Here is a 22,513-nt window from a genome sequence, read left to right on the forward strand (position 1 = left end):
TACAGAGCCAGATGGAGCGGATGGCATACTCGCTATTTATGTTCCTTCCAACCATATATTCCAGCCACAGAGCATAAGTCTTTTCTTTCTTTTTTTCATCTTCTTTTCCCTTTCCTTCCTTGTCTTAGCTTTTCCTTCGTTTCCTTTTCTCGGGCTGAGATTCACTTCCAGCACGATAACCTCACTGAAAGTGGATGGACAACGCTATCCTACTTTCTGCGTAGGGTCTGCTATCAGTACGTAGGGACAAGGGAGAAATTACTGGGGCCTGGTCCGAGCTAATTGTGCCAATGCGGAAGCTTATTATGCAAGTTTCGACGACCAGTTTGGCGGCGACCAATCAGTCTGCATTTTAAAACGGACAGCTTCGGAATCAGAGATATGGCTTAGCTGAAATATAAGACGATGAGGTAACTGACGTGCCGGGACTTCACCGCCAGAAAAGAGAGATTACTGCTTCATCATATACTAATACTCCGTAGTCCGTAAGTAGAAAGGCCGACCGAGGCGACATAAAAGGAAAGAGGGAGAGAAAAAGAAAATATTATCCTGCCCTCCGGTGAACCATGAGGTTCGCCTGTCGGCGATCTAAGCAGAAGCTAACAGGGTCGACCCCAGTTCGGTCCCGATTTCCACTGTTATCTTTGCAATGTACTACCGAGAGTTTTCCCGAGTCTCAACCGGTAAACGTTGAACAGGCCCGATACTATTGAACACCTGCCGAACCTGTCTGTCTACCCAGGTAAATCTGCGTGCCTTGTGACCATGTGTCAGAATAGGTGTACGCCTCGTGGCTGATGGCCAATAGCGAGTATTGAATCCCCTCTGGAACCCTATCAGCATCGCCGAACACATACGTTGCTTTTTGTTCTAGCTTGTTAGCTGCTACAAAGTACTGTACGTGCCTCTACCAGTTGTCCCGCTAACTCAAGCTTGAGAATATGAGTGATCATATACATAATTTCTTTTTTTTTTTTTTTTTTTTTTTTTTTTTTTTTACTTTGGTAGTACTGCTATTGTTATAAATCCTTAAACTTGCACCGCATCCTCCCTGCCTTAACTCCCAAGAAACTCCTAACCCCCCAACCCCCCTTCTGGATCCTTTGCAACCTCTTAATCTTTCCTACTCTTGTGGCATCGTGTAATTGAACCCTTTTCTTAAGAGTCTCAGATACCATGACAATCATCTGCCTGCACGGCGGCTATGGCAGCGCCGAACAATTTCAAATCCAACTCAAGCCTCTAACCACAGCCATGCAATCCGCGTGTCCCGACATCTCCTTCCACTTCATCGACGGTGGATACCCCGTTACACCGCCCCAAGGATACGCTGATCTCTTCGGCCAGCCTCCTCACTACCGATTCATCGAATACGATGAGACCAGACGATCCGATGATCTTCTGGGACGGGTCAATCGGCTATCGAGGGGGTCGACAGTCGAGGACACGATGCAGTTCCTGAATCAGGAGAGCGAGGTGATGTCTGCGGATAGTGTGAGAGGGATGATGGCGAAATTGTTTGCCATCTTGGAAGAAAACCCTGATATTGACGTGAGCTGAACTCGCCCCCCCTTTACCCCTTCCTTCGGGCTAGCATATGGGATAATGGTAACTGATCGTAAAGAAATGCAGGGTATACTAGGGTTTTCGGAAGGAGTTACAGCGGCTGCTAGTTTGCTGGTTGAAGAAGACCGTCGTGTCCGGGAGGAAGGAAAAACGAGACAGCTCAAGGTATGGCAATATCTACAACTACTACTTTTGCTCAGTCTGAAAACAGCGTATTATCATTACGTGACGAGGAGAAGGTCTGTGTGCTAACATTTGAACTTGTGGCTTTAGTATGGAATCTTCTTCGCGGGCTGGCCGCCCGTTCGTCTTGACGGGCAGCGAGTAACAGGATGCCTGGCCGATGAGTGCGAAGACATGATTGTGGTCCCGACGTGTCATATCATCGGGGTTAATGATCCCTTCGTGGATGCTTCTATGGCGTTGTATGGGGTCTGTGACCCGGATACGGCGATTATGTTTGACCATGGCAAGGGACATACTGTTCCGCGGGATGCGAAGACTGTGAGTGAGCTGGTGGAGGTGATTGACCAGACGAGGAGGAAGGGACTTGATGCAGGTTTGTGATAAGCTTTGGGACATACTATCTTTGATGAGTACTATCATCAAACCATTCACTTTAATCTAAACTTTTTACATAGTAGGCAGCTGGATTTCATTTGAAAAAAAAAAAAAAAAAAAAAAAAACTTACAGTAAATAAAGTTTATCTACGGCGACAGGAAGTTCTTAAACGGTTGTGGTTGATATCCAATCGTCAGAAAATAAAACGAATGGTATGGGAAGATATACAATAATACCTCATATGTAACTATCACTAGAGATTTCAGCATCTAGCTAATGTTAACCTAATGTGATATACTTAGATTTATGAAACATTGTACTACTCCTACATACAACTGCCAGTACAGATTAGTAGATACTGTAGACGAATTCTGTGGCCCATTAACTAGTAGTACACTGCCTTTACATTACTCTCTTCAAGCACCCCATCGAACCCATATTATTTTCGATACTACTAGTTCATATAACTTACTTATATACTATATATAGTATCCATGATCTTGTGGTGCATACATTCCCGTCCGGGTTTATTACTCGAGACTTATCTGGGTCATCCAAGATCTACCAAATGAATTAGATCGTAGACCAAAAACAATGTTGGCGTATTGCGGGTGCCCGATACATCTCAATGATTATAAGGTACTAATAAGGCCGTACATAATATCTCAGTAGTAATTGTCATAGCCTCATGCCAAATATACTCGTAACTCATATCGCATCTACACATGAACTATACTCAAGATAGAAAAGACTATCAAACCTGTGACCCATTAAACGTCATCATTCGTTGTCTTTCTTCCCCCACCACCTTCTTCCTCGGATAATAATGCCAACACGCCCAGACAAACATCGTGATCAGAGTCAATGGGATAGTAATGGCCCAATAGATCCAAAATGAACTGGTCATGACTTCGTTTCCATTTTCGTAATCAAAAAAGTTGGTTCCGAATAGGCCCTACATCTCTTAGCACCCGAGATAGTCCATGAAGCTTCAACGTTGTAACATACCGATACAAATGTTCCCGGAAGATACACCATACTGACGATCGCAACCGTTCTCATCATGGCGCTGTCGGACTTGGCGTCGTGGCCGAATCGTTGGGAGACGAGGTTGAATCCCTACTACGTTAATTTCTACCCGAACAAAGGGATATATGGGTAGATACCAAGTTAATCTCGTTGTGTAACCGCTCCGAGAGCGATCGGCTTCGGATTTTGAGTGAGTGAAAATCTTTGGCCCGTCGGAGCAAGTTCCGTTTATTTTGCAGCCATTCGCCCTTGTTGATACTGGAATACAGCTCGTAGGAGCGCGCCTGCTCTTCCACCAGGCATTGCATGGTATGTTCAGCGACCTCGAGGGTCTCGTTTGAGTGAAAGACATGCCGTGCGATATCGTGTAAATGAGGGAAAAAGTCGGGGGTCAGGCTCTTAACATCAACTCTCGACTGTATTAAGTTTAGTATACGGTATAGTGATCTGGATCGGAATAATTTCACCTTCTCAGTGGTGCGCACTAGATCTCGAAGCGCCCAGAAAGAATGATCATAGACACCGACCATGGTATTGGCAATTACAGCGTGCCAAACATACGGGTTGTTGTTTGCCTGAGTCGTGGGTAGGATAGCAACCAACTTACTGGGCGGGTCTGGATGGTCGACGATAAATACGACTTGGATCTGGGTTTCCGGATACCAGGTTACAAAGACGGTAGTTTGGATCCATTCGTATGTATGAGGATCGCGGACGTGTTTTATCTTATAACAAGCCCAGGAGACTGACGAATTCATTAGCCTCATGTTTGTCCATCCGACCTTGGGTTGACAACAAACCGTGCTTGATAGGCTTGTCGTTCTCGTCGAGAACATCGTCACAGAACAAAGACCCGTTGATGTCCTTGCTAATGACAGGCTGAAACTCATCCGTAAAGAGGCGCAGATACTTCGTCTCATTCAGAGTATGGAGTTTCGAGAATCTACACGCATTAACAAAAACAAAACTTATTCCAACAGGAGTGCTATATCCTACATAAGAAACGATTTTGTTGGGTGCTGCTATCGTCAATGCCAGCCATCAAGGACCGCCGCGGAATGCATACCTCAAGATCCAAATCTAGTAAGGATGCCCCAGTTTCCATCCATGGTCCGGTTCCTGAGCTTATCAGCGCTATGGCCACGGCTCAGCAGATACGAACCCACCTCGCTCATAGATGGTAATGCCGTCGGGCATTGTACTCGTGGAGCTCGTGGGAAGCTTCTCCATTTACCGTGTCAGACGGGCCGGAAAGATGGCCCATATGCTAGCATAATTGGCGAACGCCAGACTAACAGGTTGCTTGCAGCTGACGGCCGACGGAGGATTTATAGCTGGCGATCGACGAGGCTGGATTTAGTGGCGCTGGCTAGCCGCCGCGGGTGGGCACGTAGTCACATCTGTCAAACCATGATGCCCAACCGCTGTGATGGGGCTTGTAGGAGCGATGTTTGCGTCGCACTGCTGCTGTCTGGTTGATGTCACAGACATTTGATAGGATGTGAGTTGCAGGGCGAACTGACTGCACAGCCCGTTTATCTACAGGGGGAGGAGAGGGAGCCAGCAGGCCACGTGATCAGACTGAGTTCAGCTGCATGGAGAGTCTGGATGGCATCGCAAGCTAGTACTGGTGAAAGTGTCAGGCGCGTCGGTCACCTCGCTCTTCTACATATTGTGGAAGGCTACATCAACTTGCAGGTTCTATGGGTATTATATTCTATCACGGATATGAACCAATTCCGTCGGCTCGGATGGTGCCTCGGATGAGCAACATAAGGCTGGCACGCAGCATGTCACACATCTAAGCCACGCTGGGGTTATCACAACAAGGAATAATGCTACCAAGTACCAGTCCATCCTTCCAGACATCCCTAAAGGTCTAGAGCGCCGTAACTCAAGAGGCAGTGCCAGTTCTGGGTGCCTAGCTTGTCCGACGGCATCGACCCTGATCTTACGCCTCCTCACTGTCATCGAGGAGGTCAACGCTGTCGCGCACGCCAAGCGGTGGCGGTGCAACCGTGATGGTAAACAGCGAGTCGGTTTCCGTGGGCAGTGTCAGCCTCTTCGCCTGGGCGGTCGTGCGGAGCGTGCCCAGGATGGTCCGGCTCGACTCCCATCGTCGCGAAAATGCCTTGGCCGCGATACTGAGGGTGATAAATGCCTCACGGTTGTTGGGCTCCTCCAAGTCATCCAGCAACGTGAACAAAGCCTCGGTGATACACTGGATGTTGCTGACGGGCATGCGGTCGAGTCCCCAGCAAGAACGGTGGATCCGCATCAGGTGGGCGATATTACGCGCTGACGAGAAGCACATCTCACGGGCGCGCACAGGCGAAATGGTCGTAACGGGCAGTGTGGAATATTCTTTCAACGGCTCGTAGATTCTCATGATGATCGCATGGTGATACATACTACTCCGGTTAGTGAGGGGTCCAGGCGGATTCACACTCTAAACGTACTGCAAAGAGAGGATATGTGGGGCCTCAAGTTTAGTCTTCAGACACGTGGGCCACCGGTCGGAGCAGAGACGAAGACGCTCATAAAGGTCTGCCACTTTACTTTCCGTCTCCGCCCGTGGGCGCGATGGCGCCTCGCGGTGGAAGAAGGTCGCGACATCGTGGGCAATCAAACTCAAGCCGCACAGCGCGCTGAACAGACAGACCGAATGCCCCTCCGTTCCTTCTGCATGATCCGGATACGGTCGCCATTCGTCCGAGTCGCCCTCATGGCTGACGAGGGGCAGACTGTGGCGCTGCGGCGGCTTGATCAAGGGGCGGCTCTTGTCGGCCAAGGCGTGACTCCTGTTCACGGGTTAGTTGCACGATTCGCCTGGAGGGTTGCGCATAAGCTTACGTGGCCACGTTGAACAGGCCCCAAACGGTCCCGTTAATAACTCGAACCATGCGGAGCGTATCTTCATCGGCATCAGACGCCAGAACGGAATTCTTCTGCGAAAGTTCCTGGATAGCATAGGCAAGTTGGCCGCGGTGAATCCACCCTTGGCGATCCCGCCCAGTCATCGAAGCACTACACAGTCAGTATCATAAGCACTCTAGAATGACACAAAACATACCATGCCCACAATACACCTAGTCCCTGGACGGTTGGAAGCGTAATCCGCCCCTCTTCCTTGTCCAGTAAACGCTTGGCCTCCTCGTAAAAGCGGGCTCCTTTCGAAGCCGCATCTCCCAGTCTCGCATATGCCTCTGGATAATCAGAGTATGCCTGGGACGGTTAGATGAGTCAAGCTAGTATATAGAGACATCACGTACGCAACCTTCCGCTAGGATAATGTTGACCAAGAATGGGGAGCAAAATCGAGCCGACAGCGATCCTGCCTGCATGTCCCGCACAAACAAGTCCTTATCGATCCAGTTTCGAAATGGATGCGACCAGGTGAACCAGAGCGAGATGAGGTGAGAAACGAAATCATTATCGGAGACGACGGTCGTCCAAGGTCGAGCGGGGACCTGAAAGCGAGGAATGTCGGATAACCGTTTGGCATCGAGAATCCGCCGCATGGACCGCGACTCAGATGGCTGGAGTTGCTTCACCTCCTGGCATACTTCGACTAGTTCCGGAGTCTGCGCCAGGTCCAAGCGAGGCAGCTGGTGGTTGATATAGTAGCGGATTTCGTCCAACGAGGCGTCACTGCGGATGAGGTTGATCAAGGGCACGGCGCGACGATTGCCACTCTCGCGGAGAACGCTGACGAGCCGGACAAGGAGGTCCTCCTGGTCGGCAAGCTGATCGATTTTGCGTTTCAGGGCGCCACGACGACGCTTATCGGCACTCCGGTCGAGAGTACATTCGACTTTGCTCTTGACGCAGTTGGCACAGGGCACGGAACCTGTGCACTGGGGACATCAGTATTGGGGTGGCAATGGATGCGCAAATCATGGGGCCATGTGCCAAAAATTACCTTGAGCTTTCGAGTCTTGCAGGCCGCACAGGCGGTGCCTACATTTTTCCTGCGTTGTTGGGCATCGAGAGCGGCGTTGGCACCCGGCGGGGCGGGAGCCAAAGGGCGCGACTTAGTATCGGCCATGGTGCTCACCCATGGTGGAGGGATGGGGCGAGTTTGGGAGGGGAGGACGAACAAGGGGAGATAAAAGAGAAGGGAATGGCCCAAGGGGGGGAGTGAGAGTGAAAGAAGAGGGGGGAGGAGAGAGGCGAGAAGAGGAGAGGAGAGGGGGAAAAGGACTAAGAGAAGAGGAGGCAGACGAAGGGGCGAAGAGAAGCTAGGAGATGATGAAGCATGGGAACCATGATTGAACTTGGAAGGAGGAACAAGTAGCCGTAGCCCTGTACTTGGTTCCAATGACTTGCTTGCTCCTAGTTAGTAACCACTACTACTTAAGTTAGTAGTACTTAGATACCATACCAAGCTGGGTCATTGGGGATTGCTGGGCTGGAACTTTTTGGGAGAGAAAAAAAAAAAAGGGCAGGGAAGAAAAGATAAACTGTGAGTGGTTGGAAGTCACTTCCAGCTCCAGTCGGTGGTGGAAGTATCAAGGCTAATTGGTTGCCGGGTATGCACCGACCTTTCCCCGCCCGGAATTACCGTATCAAGACACTGATTGGCGCGGTTTACCAGGTACCTTCCATGGCTTGACTGGTATTCCAATGGTAATTTCCACCAGTACACACACACTCTCTCTCTCTCCTCGACTTACTTAGGTACTCTCCCACTGACTATTAACAGTAACTATCTACGTACTACTAGTCCACCACCACTTGCTATCTACTTACTATGTACTTACTAGCACTGAGCTAGTCCCTTTGATCCACTCTTTTCCCCCATCATCTAACTACCATCTGCCATCTGCCATCTGCCATCTCTCTTCTTCTCCTTTCCCCCTCCACTCATCTCCCCTACATTCTTTCCCAAGCGTCGCCATTCCTGCTCACCATCCGCACGGTGGCTTGAGTGCCTCCCGGAGGCGAGAACTATTCCAACTCCATTCTAGCTCAGACTGCTTCCCGCCAACCCTGTGCGACCGGAATTCAATTCCTTCGGGTAAGCCGTCCAATATCCTGGTCTATTATAGCTTCCTCTTACTAACTCATTTGTTCGACATGGTTCCCAGTCAGTCAGTCCAACTGCCAACTTCCAATTGCCAGTTCCCCACCCCAACCCCCTCCCGGCCACGTTGTCCCATCGGCCTGCGACAAACAACAATCATCCCCTGGGCGCTTAGTATCATTGGTGTTTGTGTCCTACAACCCTCTCCTCGACCCTCCTTGAACGTCATCCGGTCACGCGCGGCAATTGATTCCGGTATATATTACAGCTAAGTTGCGATGAGATCGAATCATCATTAATTACACTTTACATATCCTTGCCCCCCGCCGCCACGTCCTGCTTTTCCGGTCGATCCTGTGACTCAACCGATCCCCCATCCATCACGCTGCGATCCCTTTCGTCCTCCCGCCAAAAGTCCTTCTTTCCCCGAACAGCGCGGCGCAGCCACGGCGGGAAGAACCCCCCAGGAATCCTCCACGACCAGGGCTCCTTTTCATCCTTATTGGGGGGCACGATGCGTCCCCGAGTCACTTTCTCGATCGCCCAGATGATACCGTTCAGTGTGATGTAGCTCAAAATACCCGCGATTAGCCCGTACGCGATACTGTACGTGAACGGCATGATGGCAATGGTCAGGAAGGCAGGCACCGCGTCGCCCAGGTAGCGCCAGTTGATTTCGGCCGCCGCCTTGACCATCAACGCTCCCACGATCACCAAGGTGCAGCCAGTGGCCCAGGGGGGAATGGAGGCGAAGATGGGGGCGAAAAATACAGCAATGAAGAAGCAGATGCCCGTCATGCAGGAGGTGAGCCCGGTCTTACCGCCTTCGGAGATGCCGGCACCGCTTTCGACGAATGCTGTGACAGGAGACGTGCCAAAGAGGGATCCGATCGAGACGGAAATGGCGTCCACCATCTGACTAGTTAGTCAAGTTCGGGCAACCCACGGGGAAGTCACTTACGTAGGCCAGAGCACTGCCTTCGAAATCCTGCGTGCGAGGATCGACCGTCCCGGCAAATCGCGCCATGGAATACAGCGTACCAGTGGTGTCGAGGATGTCCACATACTGCATGGGTTAGCTGCCGTTTTAAGCGAGTGACATGATGCAACTAACCAGGAAGGTAATGAAGGCCAGCCCAAACTGCGATCCGTGTCCCGTGATATCCCAGTCCTGTGCAACCAATGTGTGCTTGATCGGATGGAAGGTTACGACTTGTTTGAAGAAGTCAAACATGCTATTACCCAGTTCGGTGTGCGGGAAGTACGTCACAGGGGTCGGTCGCGGCCACGAAATAATGGACACCAGCAGGATTCCGATAATGACGGCGCCTTTCACCCGATACAGCATCAGCAGAGCTGTCAGGACTCCGCCGCAGAATATCCCGATCCACATGGTCGGATTGCGCATCTTTGCATCCGACGGACAGAGGCCGGTCGTCGCATCGCGAAGACTATCCACGCAGCCTGCCAGTTCAATAGGCGAGTCCGTGGCGCCTGTTACCAACCCGATTCCCGCACTGTAGGTAAGCCCAATCAACGTAAGATACAACCCAATGCCTGTTCCGGTTGCCAGCTTGATCGACGCGGGCAGCGCGCGGGCCAACCACTGGCGGATTCCCAGTAGCGTCAATGCCAGAAAGACCCATCCTTCGACAAACACGGCCGTCAGAGCCACTCTGTAGGGAATCATGCCAAAGCCGTGGTGTCCGACCACAGTGTAGGCGAAGTATGCATTGAGCCCCATGCCTGGTGCCAGCGCCACGGGCAAGTTCGAGAAGACACCCATAAAAAAGGTGGAGAGGGCAGCAATGGCGGCGGTCGCCGTGACAATATCGCGCTTGACCTCCTGCACGCACAGCAAATATTCGGTGTTGGTGTCGCATTGGTCGGCATAGCTTTCGGGTGGGCAGACGCAGGTTCCGCCCGTGTCGGAGGTGATGGTGGCATTCACACTAATGATGTAGGCCATGGCGAAAAACGTCGCTAAGCCGGCGCGCATCTCGGTAAAGAAAAAGCTGCCTTTCCGTTCATTAGGCTGCGCAGGATTAGTTCAGCGTGTCGCGTGCTCAGCAAGCAAACCTACATGACCCGAGTTTTCCAGACGAAACCACCACCCGACAGGGCTACGAGCCACTGCCAGGTTGACGCGGTGTACCCAGTCAAGATAGCGCATGGTGCTGCTGCTGCTGCTGCTGCTGCTGCTGCTACTACTACTCTTTCGTAGTATGCAAGATGGGTTGACAGCAGGGAAGAAAAAAGGGTCCCCGCGGGAACCCCGGGTTTTATCTGTCAGGGACTTGAGTATGACTGGCAGATAAACCGCAACGGAAAAAATTTACATTAGCGAGCGATAAGCAGCAGGCGTCCGTCATAAATTGACTCAAGAAATTCCAATCCTTCGCTAGGATTTCTGAACGCGGACAGCTTGGCAGCTTGGCAGAGCCAGTACCGAGAGTCATTCCGTGGATGGTGCCCTTGGCAGCACCAGCACGAGGCAATCACCAGCGAGCACACAGAGGCCCCAGCGGATTCCCACGACTCACAGCGTCCAGTCGCCAAATGCTTGTCAGTCAGAACCAGATGCCTCCCTTGGCACCCTTGGCTTTATTTGTCATCACCACTGACTTATCTACAGCTATCTAAGATTGATATGATGGTGAGTGTCTATCTAACGGACTGTGTTCAGACCCTGACTAGGCCGACTTCTCCTGGAACACCGCTGCCGCTGGGGCAAATTTGCTCCTCCGTCGTAGGGCGGGCCCAAACATGATGAACCCCACGGGGATAGGGATCATAATCGCCGCCAGACACCCCAGCAATGTGCCCGCCCACTGCACCCCCAGGTTGACAAACATCTGTCGCGCAAAGAGAGGGAAGCATGCCCCAACTGCAGACCGCAAGATGGTGTTGGCAGCAAAAACAGACGCGGCGCTGTTCGGTCAGGTGCGTCCAACGAATTGCATCATGATTAAGGCACTTACAATTGCAGATAAGAGTCGATTAGATAGTTGAAACACTGCAAAAAGATGCAGTAGATGCCGAACCCTGTGAACAGCCCGGACGCCGTTGGGGCCATCCAATGGATCGACCGCGTCCATCCGGTCCAGCCATACCTAACCGCATTAGCCAGATATTCGCCCGACAGACAGGCACCTTACCAAAAGAGTCCAATGGTGAAAGAGATGCCGCCGACAATGGCCGGAGGCAAGCGCCACTCGGGGATGGGAATATCGTTATTCGCCCTCAACTTCTTGGTATACGAGCCCTGACTCGACAAGACAAACACTCCTCCCAGAATCTCCCCGATTATCAGCCCAATAAACGGTAAGCTGCCCACCCCAAGATTCATGCCATGAATGTCCTGAAACACCACCGGATATGCCGCCAGCAAGGCATACATGAGACCATAAATGAACGACATGTACAGCGTAACCAGAAACACAATCGGCTCCGTAAGCAGCATCCGAAACGGCCTACTAAAGTTCACCGTAATCAGCTCCCGAAAATCAATTTCCACCTCATCCTGCTTCGCGTGAATCCCCCAGTTCCTCGTCTGCCGCCTCACCGTCGCCGCCTTCGCCATCAACAACGCTGGCGCATACGTCTCCCTATAAAACAACAGCAGCAGTGCCGACCCCAGAAACCCCATAATCGCGGCAATATACATCGTCCACCTCCACCCCAGATAACTCATGACAATGAAGCCTCCCGTAAACGGCGACGCAAATGGCCCCACAAACACCGCCATCGCAAACATCGCGATCGCGATTCCCCGCGTCCGATTATTGTAAATATCCGAGAACGCCGCTGGCACAATCGACAACGGACTCGCCGCGAACAAACCCGCAAAGAACCGGGTCAGCATAATCGTCTGCACGTCCTTTGCTGTAGCCGTCGCCACCGTAAAGATACTATACCCAAACACCCCAGCAGTAATGGGCCACCGCCGCCCAGACAGCTCCGACGCAGGCGCCCAGAACGTCGGTCCGGCCGCGAACCCAAGTACATACAGCGTCACGCCGAGCGTCGCGACCTCAGTGCTAATCCCGTAGTGTATACTAATCGCGCCAACGGTCGAAGAAAAAATCGCGCTAGCGAAAGACGCAGTAAACGTCACGTAGGCTAGGATGCCTGAAAGGAGAATCCTACATCATCACCACCAATACCCCCATTAGCCCTTCTTCCTCACACAGACATACATACACCCAACCATGCGAATATACATAGAAAAATACATACTTCGTCCCAATCGGCCAATTATGCGGATGCATCGGATCCTCCTCACCCGTAAACTCAACCACATAGCGATCCGGATCCGGTAGTAACGGGGGAAACTCTTTTCCCCCGCCCATAGGTAACCATTCATCCCGGGGTGTCTGCGGCGCCTTTGACCCGACGGTGGATTCGTGCGTAAGACGGAGTGTCTCGATGCGCGAGACTTCGATATTGGTTTGCGGCCGACTTAGGGTTTGGGTGCGGCTTGCGTGGGCGGTTGGGATGGTGGATAGGGAGGAGGCGCTGGAGGGGGAGGGGGAGGGGGATGGAGAGGGCATTCTGAGGTGGTAGATGAGGGAGGTGGAGGGCTTTGTGCAGAGATGGCATTGTAGCTGGTGGAGGGGTGTATTTATTGTTTTGGTGGTGTTGAGTGATGGTGTCATGGGGAGTGCGATCCATGGTTGGATGGGTAGGGTTCGGTGGGCGGCGGATAGGTTGTTGATAGGGTAGCTGGGTTGCTTGGATGATGTAAATAAAGGAACGTATAGTTGGGGTAGAGAGGGTTTGAGTTTGGGGGTGGACTGATGAGGTGAGATGCTCCGGGGTTCTTTGTCCTTGTTTAGAGGAGATGTGTAGTTGTAGGGGTGTGGTATGTGAGGTTATGTTGGGGTTCCGAGGGAATATGCAGATGTAGTCATGTTTCTGTTCGTACACTATAGCCTCGCTTTGTTTTGGAGAGAAGTGATAAGCTTTCTGCCAGTATTAACTAAGCTATTCTTTAATCGTATAGCCGGGGCATTGTATTTGTGTAGGGAAGAACGCTTGGAGTCGGATTCCGGCATTGATTTTGAGTCCATGTATCCAGGATTGGATTTATAATTGAACCACTGTGTAGTACAGAGATCAACTGCCCCGTGGACAGTCGGATCAATCTGTTACACTACCATGTGAAGCCCCGGATCTGGTTCCCGATGACAGCCTCGGTAGACGCAGATCTACGATCGGCTGCTCGCAACGGCTGCCCTTTCGGTCTGCGATCTACATGTCGTACAAAAAGTAATAACAGTATCACAAACGCATATAAGGACGACTAGATCCTACTCTTTTTTCAAGGCACATCAACAGCCACGCACCATGTCTGCCAAACTGATCCTTCCCGCCCTCAGTCTCTTCACCCTCTATGCCATTTGGTACTACGCCGACGCCAATGGGCTCCTCGAACTAGCAAGACAAAGTATCGAGCGCAAAACACTCCCAGGCAGCGATGCACCTTTACGAACCGTTTACACCGGTCTCCCTCGACTGGACCACCTGCTCACCACCTTGACTACCTTTTTCTGGCCTACCACCGATGGAAGCCACCCCGCCTTGACTCTCCATACGCTAGGGTTCGCAGGGACGTTCGGTTCCGCCTGGATCCTGATAACCCTAGAATCATGGCGACAAGGAAATGCCTGGACACTGGCAGCATAGTAAGTCCACCACCATGTACCCATGTGTATCAAGCTAACCTCACCACCAGTCCCTTGATATTCGGCCTCTCCGCCCAAACCCTAACCTTCGCCTTCGCAGCACCTCTCTACTGCGCCCTGCAACTCACCACATCCATAACCTCCACCACTCCCACAGCAACCAACATCCACATCCCCAAGACCATCCTCACCACCCTCCCCCTGGTTTTCACCGTATCCTACATCATCCCCAGCGCCCTCATGGTCCTCCCCATCTCCTCAACCATAACAACCGACCTAAAGCAACTCTTCATCGCCCTCTGGCAACCCTTCCCAGCATACATCTCCATCCTCCTCACCCTCTCCCACACCCTCTTCTCCCCATTCACATCCACCCCCAAGCCTACCCAGAAGAACCACAACCTCTCCTCCCTCCGCTTCATCTACGCCTTTGCCTTCTTCAACACTCTGATCCCCCACCTCGTCACCCTCACCGTCTCGCTGTCTACTATCCTCGCACCTGCTATCCTTTCCACTGAATACAGGAACTCCCTACACCCCAGTATTGTCTTCGGGATCCCCACCCCCTGGACATCACCCGTTATACAGGTGGCTAGTGTTGGAGACGGGGTGCATGCGTTCCTGAGGTGGGATTACTTGATTGGGTCGGCGGGGATAGTGGTTTGGGCGTGGAGGTTGTATGGGAATGCAGTGAGGCTGGATAAAGGTGGTGCAATGGGGTGGTGCGAGTGGGTGTCGTTGGTGGTGAGGGTCGGGTTGTTGGGGGTTGTTGCTGGGCCGGTGGGGGCGGCGGTGGTGTTGGTCTGGGGGAGGGATGAGATGGTTTTTAAAAGGGGAGAGAAGGGGGTGGAAAAGGCGAGGTAGAGACAGACATATTGAGACATGTGTCGATCTATTTGTTGGTATTTGTTTGAGTACATAGCCATATGCGGTTGTTGTCTTGATATGGTCAGCTTGTGGGTTTGTCGCCATACTAGATCGGTGATAAGGGTAATTCAGGGTTAGGTTCTTGCAAGAGCCATACCAGTAAGACCCTATGCATGCGTGCAAATATAGAATCGGGATCTCATCGTAATAGTTCTAGTATACCAGTTGTATAAAACATGTTGGACCGTGTAGGGGTAGATCATTGGTGAAATGGTCAAAAGAGTCGGATGGCTGCAGAGAACGCCCACAAGCGTTGGATATCTTTCACCTTCCAACCATAGTAATTGGCATGGCTGCTTCCACTGCTGATGAGCTATTCTTTCCCGAGTCTATCATGTCCAATAAATGCGTAAGTAATTGATGGATCAATATCATAATGTACTGCACATGCGCATAAGTGGATTATGGCCGCAATGCTCAATATTATACCCAAAGGAGGATAGTCTGCTTACCCCGCTCCGATAGCAGCTTCCTCCCACCGCCTGCCCTAAACAGATAACAGCTTATCGATAAGCGCAGGTACCGCAGCGGGTAAGCGACGGCCAACACAACAAATCCAAACTAGTTTCCAACTAGTTCCGCTGCTTTGCTTTGCTTCTCCTCTTTTCGCTCGCCGACACTTGCCCATTCCTTTGGAGTCTTCACCACCTACCTATCATTACCTTCTCTCCCTCGTCTTGAGTGAATGTTAGTCGACCCATCTATCCTTGGCTTTCGGGATACGCAGCCACCCACCCATGGTGGTCTCCGCAACTCCCTCGACATCATTCCTTAGCGACAGTGTCCCATTCGAGGAAAAAGAAAACAGACAATCCTACTCCTTCACCATAAATTCATATTTCAATCGAACAATATGCTTGGTGATGCCGAGATCCACGCTCTAGATAGCAATCTATCAAGCATTGTGCAACAGAACCAGCAACACCATGCCGATGTACAGAACCTCCTGGATAAGTTCCGCCAGCTCTTAGACAGCTACAACAACCTTAAGAGTGACTATGAGGAGGAGAAAGAGGCTAGAGAGAAGTACAAGCGGATGGCTAGGGGTCAGGTACGCAGAATGATCCGTCAGTATGTACATTGTCCTGCTCTGACGGTGACTTAGGAGCGGAATCCTTTCGTACTGGTCCTCGTTGATGGAGATGGCTATCTCGTAGGTACATCTGGATCCTTAGGAGAGATGATACTGATCAACTCCGCGGTAGTTCAAAGAGCATCTGCTAAAAGCCGGAGCCGATGGTGGCATTACGGCTGCCCGGATCCTTAACGATTCCATCCGCGAACTGCTCCATGATCGACTAGGCCATCAGGCTGACCAGTGCCGTGTGATGGTACGCATTTATGCAAACGTGCTTGGATTGTCAAAGTCATTGGCCCGCTCCGGGATTGTGGGACAGGAAGCCCGCTCTCTGTCGCCTTTTACGGCAAGCTTCACCCGGGCTGAGGATCTTTTTGATTTCGTGGATGCGGGAGATAAGAAAGAGGGGGCGGACTATAAGATTAGGGGTATGAATAGCTCTTTTTTTCTCGGAGGGGCTCGAGCTAACCTCAGTAGAAATGTTCCGCTTATTTGCCGACAACAGCCAGTGCAGACACATCTTCTTCGCTGGTTGTCACGACTCCGGGTATTCTAATCTACTGACACCTTATCGTGGCCGGACTGATCGCATCACCCTCCTCAAAGCTGCCAACTTTCACAGCGAATATGAAAGATTAGGCCTCCCGGTGCGGGAGCTTCCCGCCCTCTTCATGTCTACACCTATTGGTGGAACTGGGAGTCCCTCCAACCATACGCCTTCGATGTCCACAACCTCTAGACCGATTTGCAAACATTTCCAAAAGGTGCGTAGAAATGCATTGCCATACTTTGCATTTCAACTAATGTTCTTCAGGGCATTTGCCGATACGGCAGCTCCTGCAACAAGGCCCACATACCGCAGGGTCAACAACTCTCTAGATCCGACAATACCCCCTCTCCTCCAGGAAGGGAATCTCCTACGAGTGCTCGCACTCAGGAGTTTTATGCCTCACAACTTGTCACCCACCTCGATCCTAAGTGGCAAGATTATATCCCGATAAACTTGGCCGGAGATCGCATTGACACCTACTGTCCGATCCCCGGTCACGACGCCTGGGAACTCTATACCCGTCGCGCCAAAATTCATAAGCCGTGCAATAATTTCCATCTTGGCGGCGAGTGCAGCAATATTGGCTGTGAATACGACCACGGCCGTCTTGATCCAAGCTCGCTGGACGTTATGAAATACATACTCCGTCAGCACCCATGTCAGACGGGCCCTTCATGCCGATCCACTAAGTGCTTCCTCGGCCATCTCTGCCAGAAGGACGGATGCCGAGGCCTCAAGCCGTGCCGCTTTAATCGTCACGCACACACACTTGATTTGCATATTGCAAAATACACGCCGTCCATCAAAAGGGACACTGGTCACTCGCGTGCTCCAAGCGCCGAGGGGGCATATCTCCCAGATACTCCCGAAGAGCCGCAGGGCCTCATTGTATTGTGAACGTCCAGTAGGACTATATTCATGGCCAACACATACTATTATGTTCTCTTATATCAAGGCAGACAGACTTGTTGGCAGGGTAGGGCGCTTAACAATTGGTTATCAATTGTTAGAGAAGAAGATGAAATAGGAAGGAGCCACATCGGAAGGGAGGAAGGAAGCAAGCAAATGGTTTGGATTCTGAAAATACGATACAGGTTAAGGCTATCACTTAACCAGGCGCAAAGCGCGCAATAGTTACTGACGAGGATGACTAAATCTATATGAAAGTATTTCCGCCTCTTTCGTAACACACATCTCATCTAGGACATACCTATGACCGGATAATTCCATTCAATGCTGGTGAGACCCATCTAAGTCTCGGTTTATTCCTCTCCATGAGGCGAGTCGTTAGCAGATCGGTAGATAGCGACGGCAACATGAGGGAACAACCGATGCCAGGATGGCAACTGCGATCCACCAAAGGTAGCAAAAAGTAGTATATAAACCTCAATGACAGGTGCATCCACTGCTGTCCTCTCCACCATCAGCCACGACAACATCCTTCCGACTGATCTATTTGTTCTCAATCACACCAAAATTACAGTAACTCTAAACCAAATCAAAAAGATAAGAAAAAAAAAATAATCAATTCCAAGCTCAGCAATCATGAGTCAACAGGGGAATCCTATTAACCCTCACTGCATTTTCTGCAACCAGGGACACCCTGAGCCCGCCGGGGATGCTATCTACGAGCACATCGAACAGCACCTCGATGACCTGAACAGACGTTTCAGGGAGAAAAGAGCCGACAACGAGGAAAACTCTACGATCATTGACTGCGAAGAGTGGCCTGGTTGCCGACACAGGCCTCTGCTGACCTCAGTAGAGGGGGATGTCCATGCTTTTCATTGGGCATACGTGGATATCGCAAGTTTCAAGAGGCAGGATCCCGATGAAGAACATATCTCTTGCGATTTATGCGGCACCCGTCATGCCACCTTGGCTAGAGAAGATCTGGAAAGTCACATCCGCGAATTCCATAACTTATTGTTCAATAATCCCATGGTGGCGCACCCTTCGCCATCTGAATTGTCTGAACTTCCACCGTCGGCGATGACTGGCTCCGAAGCCATGGAGCTTGACGCGGCAGAGGAGGATCAGGATGGCGACTTTGAAACTGATGATGTTGAAACGGAGGAGGTTAGAGCGCAGGGGTCCAGAGAGGAGGCCGCCGCCGAAGCCCAGTACGACTCTGAAGAGGAAGAACCCAAAGACCTACCTCATGACCTCAGACCAGTCATCAGGAGTCTTGAGCAAGCCCTTTCGAATAACATCATGAATATCAACAACTTCCTTCAGGTTATATGCAATATATGCCGTGATCATCGCTTTCCCGTCGAACACCTTCCCCAGCTTGAGATCCATAATGCTCTCCGAGCTAGACTTGCTCCGCTTGTACAGGAATTGATGTACATACCCGGGGTCTCCCCACCCCTTCGAGTGTCCCCCCACCATATTTCGTTGAGACTCCGTGGGTCCACCATTGGCGAAGCCCTCCTTGCAAAGAAGGTCAGGCCGATCCGGGTTCTCTGTGATCTAGGGTACCCCATTAACGTTATTATGGAGAGCAACGTGACCGTGTTGGGTGCGGCCATCCTACTCCGGCATACCAAACTCGCCCAATACCTCCTGAACCCTGGAATCAAGGAAAAGTACGGCGTCGACCCTTTCGCTAGCGTGACTACGGACACCAGATATGGTAACGGCTTCACCCCGATTGCTCTATGCGTGTGGAGACGCGAGCACAACATCCTAAGGACCATCCTCAGCTACGAGACTCCCCCTCACGTCATGCGAACCGAGGAGGTAAACCGGATCTTCCGCTCGCAGTCCTGGGCAAACATCAGCATAACACTGGGCGACCCATACTTCAGAAACGCCATCTTCGCCCCACGCAACCCTCCTATCTCCCCGATCCACTCCGCTGCTGTCAACGGTGACACCGAAGTTCTGCGACGCCTCGTCCAGTACGAGAGGTATCGCGGGAACCGAATTCCCAATCTATCCTCTTACATCAACTCCGAGAGCAGCACCATAGCCGCGGACTCAACCCCTCTCCTTGTCGCCATGCACTACCGCAATGAATACGCCGTGTATGATCTCCTCGCATGTCCCGACATCGACCTCTCAAAGCAAACCTCCCGCATGGTCACTCCCCTATATTACGCTGCCCGCGTAGTCAATATCAAACTAGTTCAGGCCCTGTTGGACCAAGGTGCTGATCCAAAACGGGTTACAGGCCTGGGCACGCCTATTCATGCACTGGTGCATAATTATAAGGATGCCAAAACAAATCGGGAGGATTTGCGAAATCCCCAGACGTTCGAGACCCGCAAACAGCAAATTGGCGAGCTTCTGAATCTTTTCTTGGATAGAGGCGTCGACCCAAATGTCAGGGCTACGGCTGGTACACCGGAACCCAGGACGGCTATCGAGGAGGCTGAGAGCGTGGGGTTTTGGGAGTTTCTGGAAGTGATTCTGGCTCGCGGAACTGCTGCTGCTGCTGCCGCCGGCGCCGCGTGAGATGGGCACGATGGTACTTTGATACTGTGGTACTTTGCTTAGGTACTCTTGCTTTGAAATCGTAAAAGCTAAAATAAATAAACACACCTTGCTTGCTCATGCTTCCTTTGATACATATCAAACCGTAGTCAGTTAATCCGGCTTTAATAATTATCTCCCTGAGCCATCACCGCCCTACTGACTAGGTTTGTAGACGACGAGGTAGTCAGTGGGAACCTTTTAGATTATTCATTGGAGGGGCAGCTTAGATCTCCCTTTTTGCCATGATTTTAATTGGGTCGATGATGAATAATGTCGTTAAAGTACATGATTCACCTGGCCTCAAATATTGCTGGTCTGGCATTCATTGCCTGAGGTCCTGGGATAGGGTTATCTAGAGGTGCGAAAAATCCTATTCTTATTACTACTAGTACTTAGGTATGATTAAGATGACGATAAACGCTATCCGCAACACCAAATTCCTTTAAAAAAGAGACATTTTCCTATGTAACTCCAAATACAAAACAAAACAACAGAAACTCCAGGCTAATGCGACGCTACCGTATACTGCATGCAAACCACACCATAATACACAAACAAGTCCTTCCTTCCCAGATACCCAAAACTAACATCAATCCTGATTCTCCTCCACCGCCCTCTCAATATCCCCAATCTTCCGCCTCCCAAGGCGCAACTTACTCCGCAGATTCTTCTCCTTGATCAGCAGAGCGCGCTTCCGTCTCCTCGGCGGGTAATTGATCGGGCTTTCGCCGCCGGTGAACACAACTAAGTCGTAGATGAACGCGCCGAATAATCCTCCGAAGATGTCGGCGACCCAGGGGCCCCAGATCCACCAGGCGTGGTACTCTTTGAAGAGATGTCCGCCCCAGCCGGCCATTACGGCGACGAGACGGGGGCCGAAGTCGCGGGGACCGTTGAATGCGCTGGATGTTCATTAGTTGGATTGTTATATGGTGGGGTGACGAAGGGTGTACGTACCCGCCTGTGTTGTAGCCCAATGCTAGGACTAGTACAGTGATGAGGATGCCGATGATGAATGCTTGCATACCTGCTCCGGGGGGAGCGTTGGTGTCGTCACCCAGGGCCATGATGGTTCCGACGAGGATGGCGGTGCCTAGAAATTCGTTGAAAAATGCAGTAGCTGGGCTGACGAATTGTTTTGGTAAAGTGAGAAATGCTTGGCTGGCTGTTGTTTCGCTTTGTGGTAAGTTGCTCTCAACGGAGAGGTTGACGATGGCGTCGTGGTAAATGGCGTAGGCAATACCGCCGGCGGTGATGGCGCCGATCAGCTGAGCAAGGATGTAGATTACGCATCGACGGGCGGGAAATCCTCGCCAGACGGACATGGAGATTGTGATGGCAGGATTTAGGTGGCCACCAGAGATGCCACCGACAATGTAAATGCCAATCATGAAGCTGAAGCCCCAGCACGCGCTTTGGCTCATCCATGATCCGGCTTGTTGGTCCGATGTATAGGTTGCTAGCCCACCGCAGAGGCCGAGAGTGATGGCTAAGGTTGTCTGGTGATTGTGTTAATGAGGCTGGATTAAAGTGATTGTCTAGGTAAGTACTCACCCCCAACCACTCGCCCAATGGTTCCCTCAGATAATACCGGATTTTGGACCATTTGTTGAAAAATCCCATCTCGTTCTGCGGCTCCTCGCCATTCTGTCTAGCTTCCTCCGTCTGCGGGATATCCGTAGGAGGCTCTTCTGCTGCTGGAGGCGGGCGTTCTCGTCCTCCTCCTTCTCTTTCTTCCTTCCGATCCTCTGGCAAGGCTCCATACCGCATTCCATCTCGGACAACATGGGGTAGCGGCTGCGCTAAGCTCCAGACCGGCTTGTCCCCTTGCGTGTTTCCATACTGAGGATTGAATGACTGATACTCTGGATGCATGTAGGCACCCTGGTGAGGGACTGGTCCGTAATACGCATTCGGACCTGCCAAAGAGAATTGTGCCTGACTTCCATAGCTCTGGTTTCTTAGGGTAGCGGGAGGTTGACTCCGATAACTCTGGTTTTGGGATACGCCAGTGCGGTGACTGGCGTGACTTTTCTTTCGCGAAAAATTGGAATGCTGGGTTCCTTGGCTCTTGTTTCGAGAGACGCCCTTTCTGGGCTCCCTTTGGGGTGACTCTTCATCTTGGTCTGCTTTGGAGGAATCCTCCGTTGAGTCGGAAGATCGATAGTCTTTCGACTCGGTCTCGACCTCTACGAGCTGTTAGCGGGATAGTCTGTCTGTCTGTCAAATTTTACACTTACGATCGAGTTCCTTGTTAAGAGACCTAACAGGGTGCACCATGGCAATGAGGTAAGAAGTCGGAAATTTGTACAATGGCAATAAATTAGCCTGCTGTCGGAGAAAATGGATATCTTATACTTAGGGGGTCTCGTTGGGAATATATTGTACGGTGCGCCAAGATTGCGTCACAGAAGCAGACCAGGGAACAGCCGACTGCAACCATTGGTGGCTTCACACCCAAACCCTCGAATTTTCCACGCCACACCTAAATAGCCCATTCGACAGATTCTGCACGTTTCATCCATAGTTCCAGCTGATAGATCTAGCTGGGTTTCGGTAGAGTAGGTGAGGATTATTCTATCGGGACTGATACCAGCAAATGTCA

The 22,513-nt window shown here is 51.3% G+C and overlaps 9 protein-coding genes across 9 annotated transcripts; 4 read left to right on the forward strand and 5 right to left on the reverse strand.

The window, feature by feature from the left end:
- Window positions 1-1,176: 1,176 nt before the first annotated feature.
- On the forward strand, window positions 1,177-2,133 carry AKAW2_10132S (uncharacterized protein; the record flags this gene model as incomplete). Its single annotated transcript, XM_041683791.1, has 3 exons — window positions 1,177-1,551; window positions 1,633-1,731; window positions 1,840-2,133. 3 exons carry the CDS (start codon window positions 1,177-1,179, stop codon window positions 2,131-2,133), a joined length of 768 nt encoding a protein of 255 aa, XP_041536852.1.
- Window positions 2,134-2,882: 749 nt separating this feature from the next.
- Window positions 2,883-4,387, reverse strand: AKAW2_10133A (uncharacterized protein; the record flags this gene model as incomplete). Its single annotated transcript, XM_041683802.1, has 8 exons — window positions 2,883-3,083; window positions 3,137-3,247; window positions 3,295-3,573; window positions 3,625-3,902; window positions 3,958-4,100; window positions 4,154-4,176; window positions 4,224-4,276; window positions 4,324-4,387. 8 exons carry the CDS (start codon window positions 4,385-4,387, stop codon window positions 2,883-2,885), a joined length of 1,152 nt encoding a protein of 383 aa, XP_041536853.1.
- Window positions 4,388-5,108: 721 nt separating this feature from the next.
- On the reverse strand, window positions 5,109-7,205 carry AKAW2_10134A (putative C6 transcription factor; the record flags this gene model as incomplete). Its single annotated transcript, XM_041683813.1, has 6 exons — window positions 5,109-5,568; window positions 5,617-5,958; window positions 6,011-6,184; window positions 6,231-6,382; window positions 6,430-7,014; window positions 7,080-7,205. 6 exons carry the CDS (start codon window positions 7,203-7,205, stop codon window positions 5,109-5,111), a joined length of 1,839 nt encoding a protein of 612 aa, XP_041536854.1.
- Window positions 7,206-8,489: 1,284 nt separating this feature from the next.
- Window positions 8,490-10,356, reverse strand: AKAW2_10135A (NCS2 family permease; the record flags this gene model as incomplete). The annotated part of the gene is made up of 4 exons (XM_041683824.1): window positions 8,490-9,098; window positions 9,145-9,249; window positions 9,298-10,218; window positions 10,267-10,356. 4 exons carry the CDS (start codon window positions 10,354-10,356, stop codon window positions 8,490-8,492), a joined length of 1,725 nt encoding a protein of 574 aa, XP_041536855.1.
- A 520-nt stretch (window positions 10,357-10,876) lies between these two features.
- Window positions 10,877-12,841, reverse strand: AKAW2_10136A (MFS transporter; the record flags this gene model as incomplete). The annotated part of the gene is made up of 4 exons (XM_041683835.1): window positions 10,877-11,114; window positions 11,165-11,296; window positions 11,342-12,328; window positions 12,423-12,841. The coding sequence occupies 4 exons, from the start codon at window positions 12,839-12,841 to the stop codon at window positions 10,877-10,879; spliced, it is 1,776 nt and encodes a 591-aa protein (XP_041536856.1).
- Window positions 12,842-13,532: 691 nt separating this feature from the next.
- On the forward strand, window positions 13,533-14,734 carry AKAW2_10137S (uncharacterized protein; the record flags this gene model as incomplete). The annotated part of the gene is made up of 2 exons (XM_041683846.1): window positions 13,533-13,870; window positions 13,921-14,734. 2 exons carry the CDS (start codon window positions 13,533-13,535, stop codon window positions 14,732-14,734), a joined length of 1,152 nt encoding a protein of 383 aa, XP_041536857.1.
- Window positions 14,735-15,650: 916 nt separating this feature from the next.
- On the forward strand, window positions 15,651-17,322 carry AKAW2_10138S (uncharacterized protein; the record flags this gene model as incomplete). The annotated part of the gene is made up of 5 exons (XM_041683857.1): window positions 15,651-15,848; window positions 15,903-15,950; window positions 16,003-16,303; window positions 16,353-16,639; window positions 16,690-17,322. The coding sequence occupies 5 exons, from the start codon at window positions 15,651-15,653 to the stop codon at window positions 17,320-17,322; spliced, it is 1,467 nt and encodes a 488-aa protein (XP_041536858.1).
- Window positions 17,323-17,970: 648 nt separating this feature from the next.
- AKAW2_10139S (ankyrin repeat domain-containing protein) lies at window positions 17,971-19,887 on the forward strand (the record flags this gene model as incomplete). The annotated part of the gene is made up of 1 exon (XM_041683868.1): window positions 17,971-19,887. One exon carries the CDS (start codon window positions 17,971-17,973, stop codon window positions 19,885-19,887), a length of 1,917 nt encoding a protein of 638 aa, XP_041536859.1.
- Window positions 19,888-20,497: 610 nt separating this feature from the next.
- AKAW2_10140A (putative aquaglyceroporin) lies at window positions 20,498-22,188 on the reverse strand (the record flags this gene model as incomplete). Its single annotated transcript, XM_041683880.1, has 4 exons — window positions 20,498-20,810; window positions 20,866-21,407; window positions 21,463-22,097; window positions 22,149-22,188. 4 exons carry the CDS (start codon window positions 22,186-22,188, stop codon window positions 20,498-20,500), a joined length of 1,530 nt encoding a protein of 509 aa, XP_041536860.1.
- Between the last annotated feature and the right edge of the window lie 325 nt (window positions 22,189-22,513).

This window comes from Aspergillus luchuensis, chromosome 1 (genome assembly GCF_016861625.1).
Source record: "Aspergillus luchuensis IFO 4308 DNA, chromosome 1, nearly complete sequence".
NCBI classification, from domain to species: domain Eukaryota; kingdom Fungi; phylum Ascomycota; class Eurotiomycetes; order Eurotiales; family Aspergillaceae; genus Aspergillus; species Aspergillus luchuensis.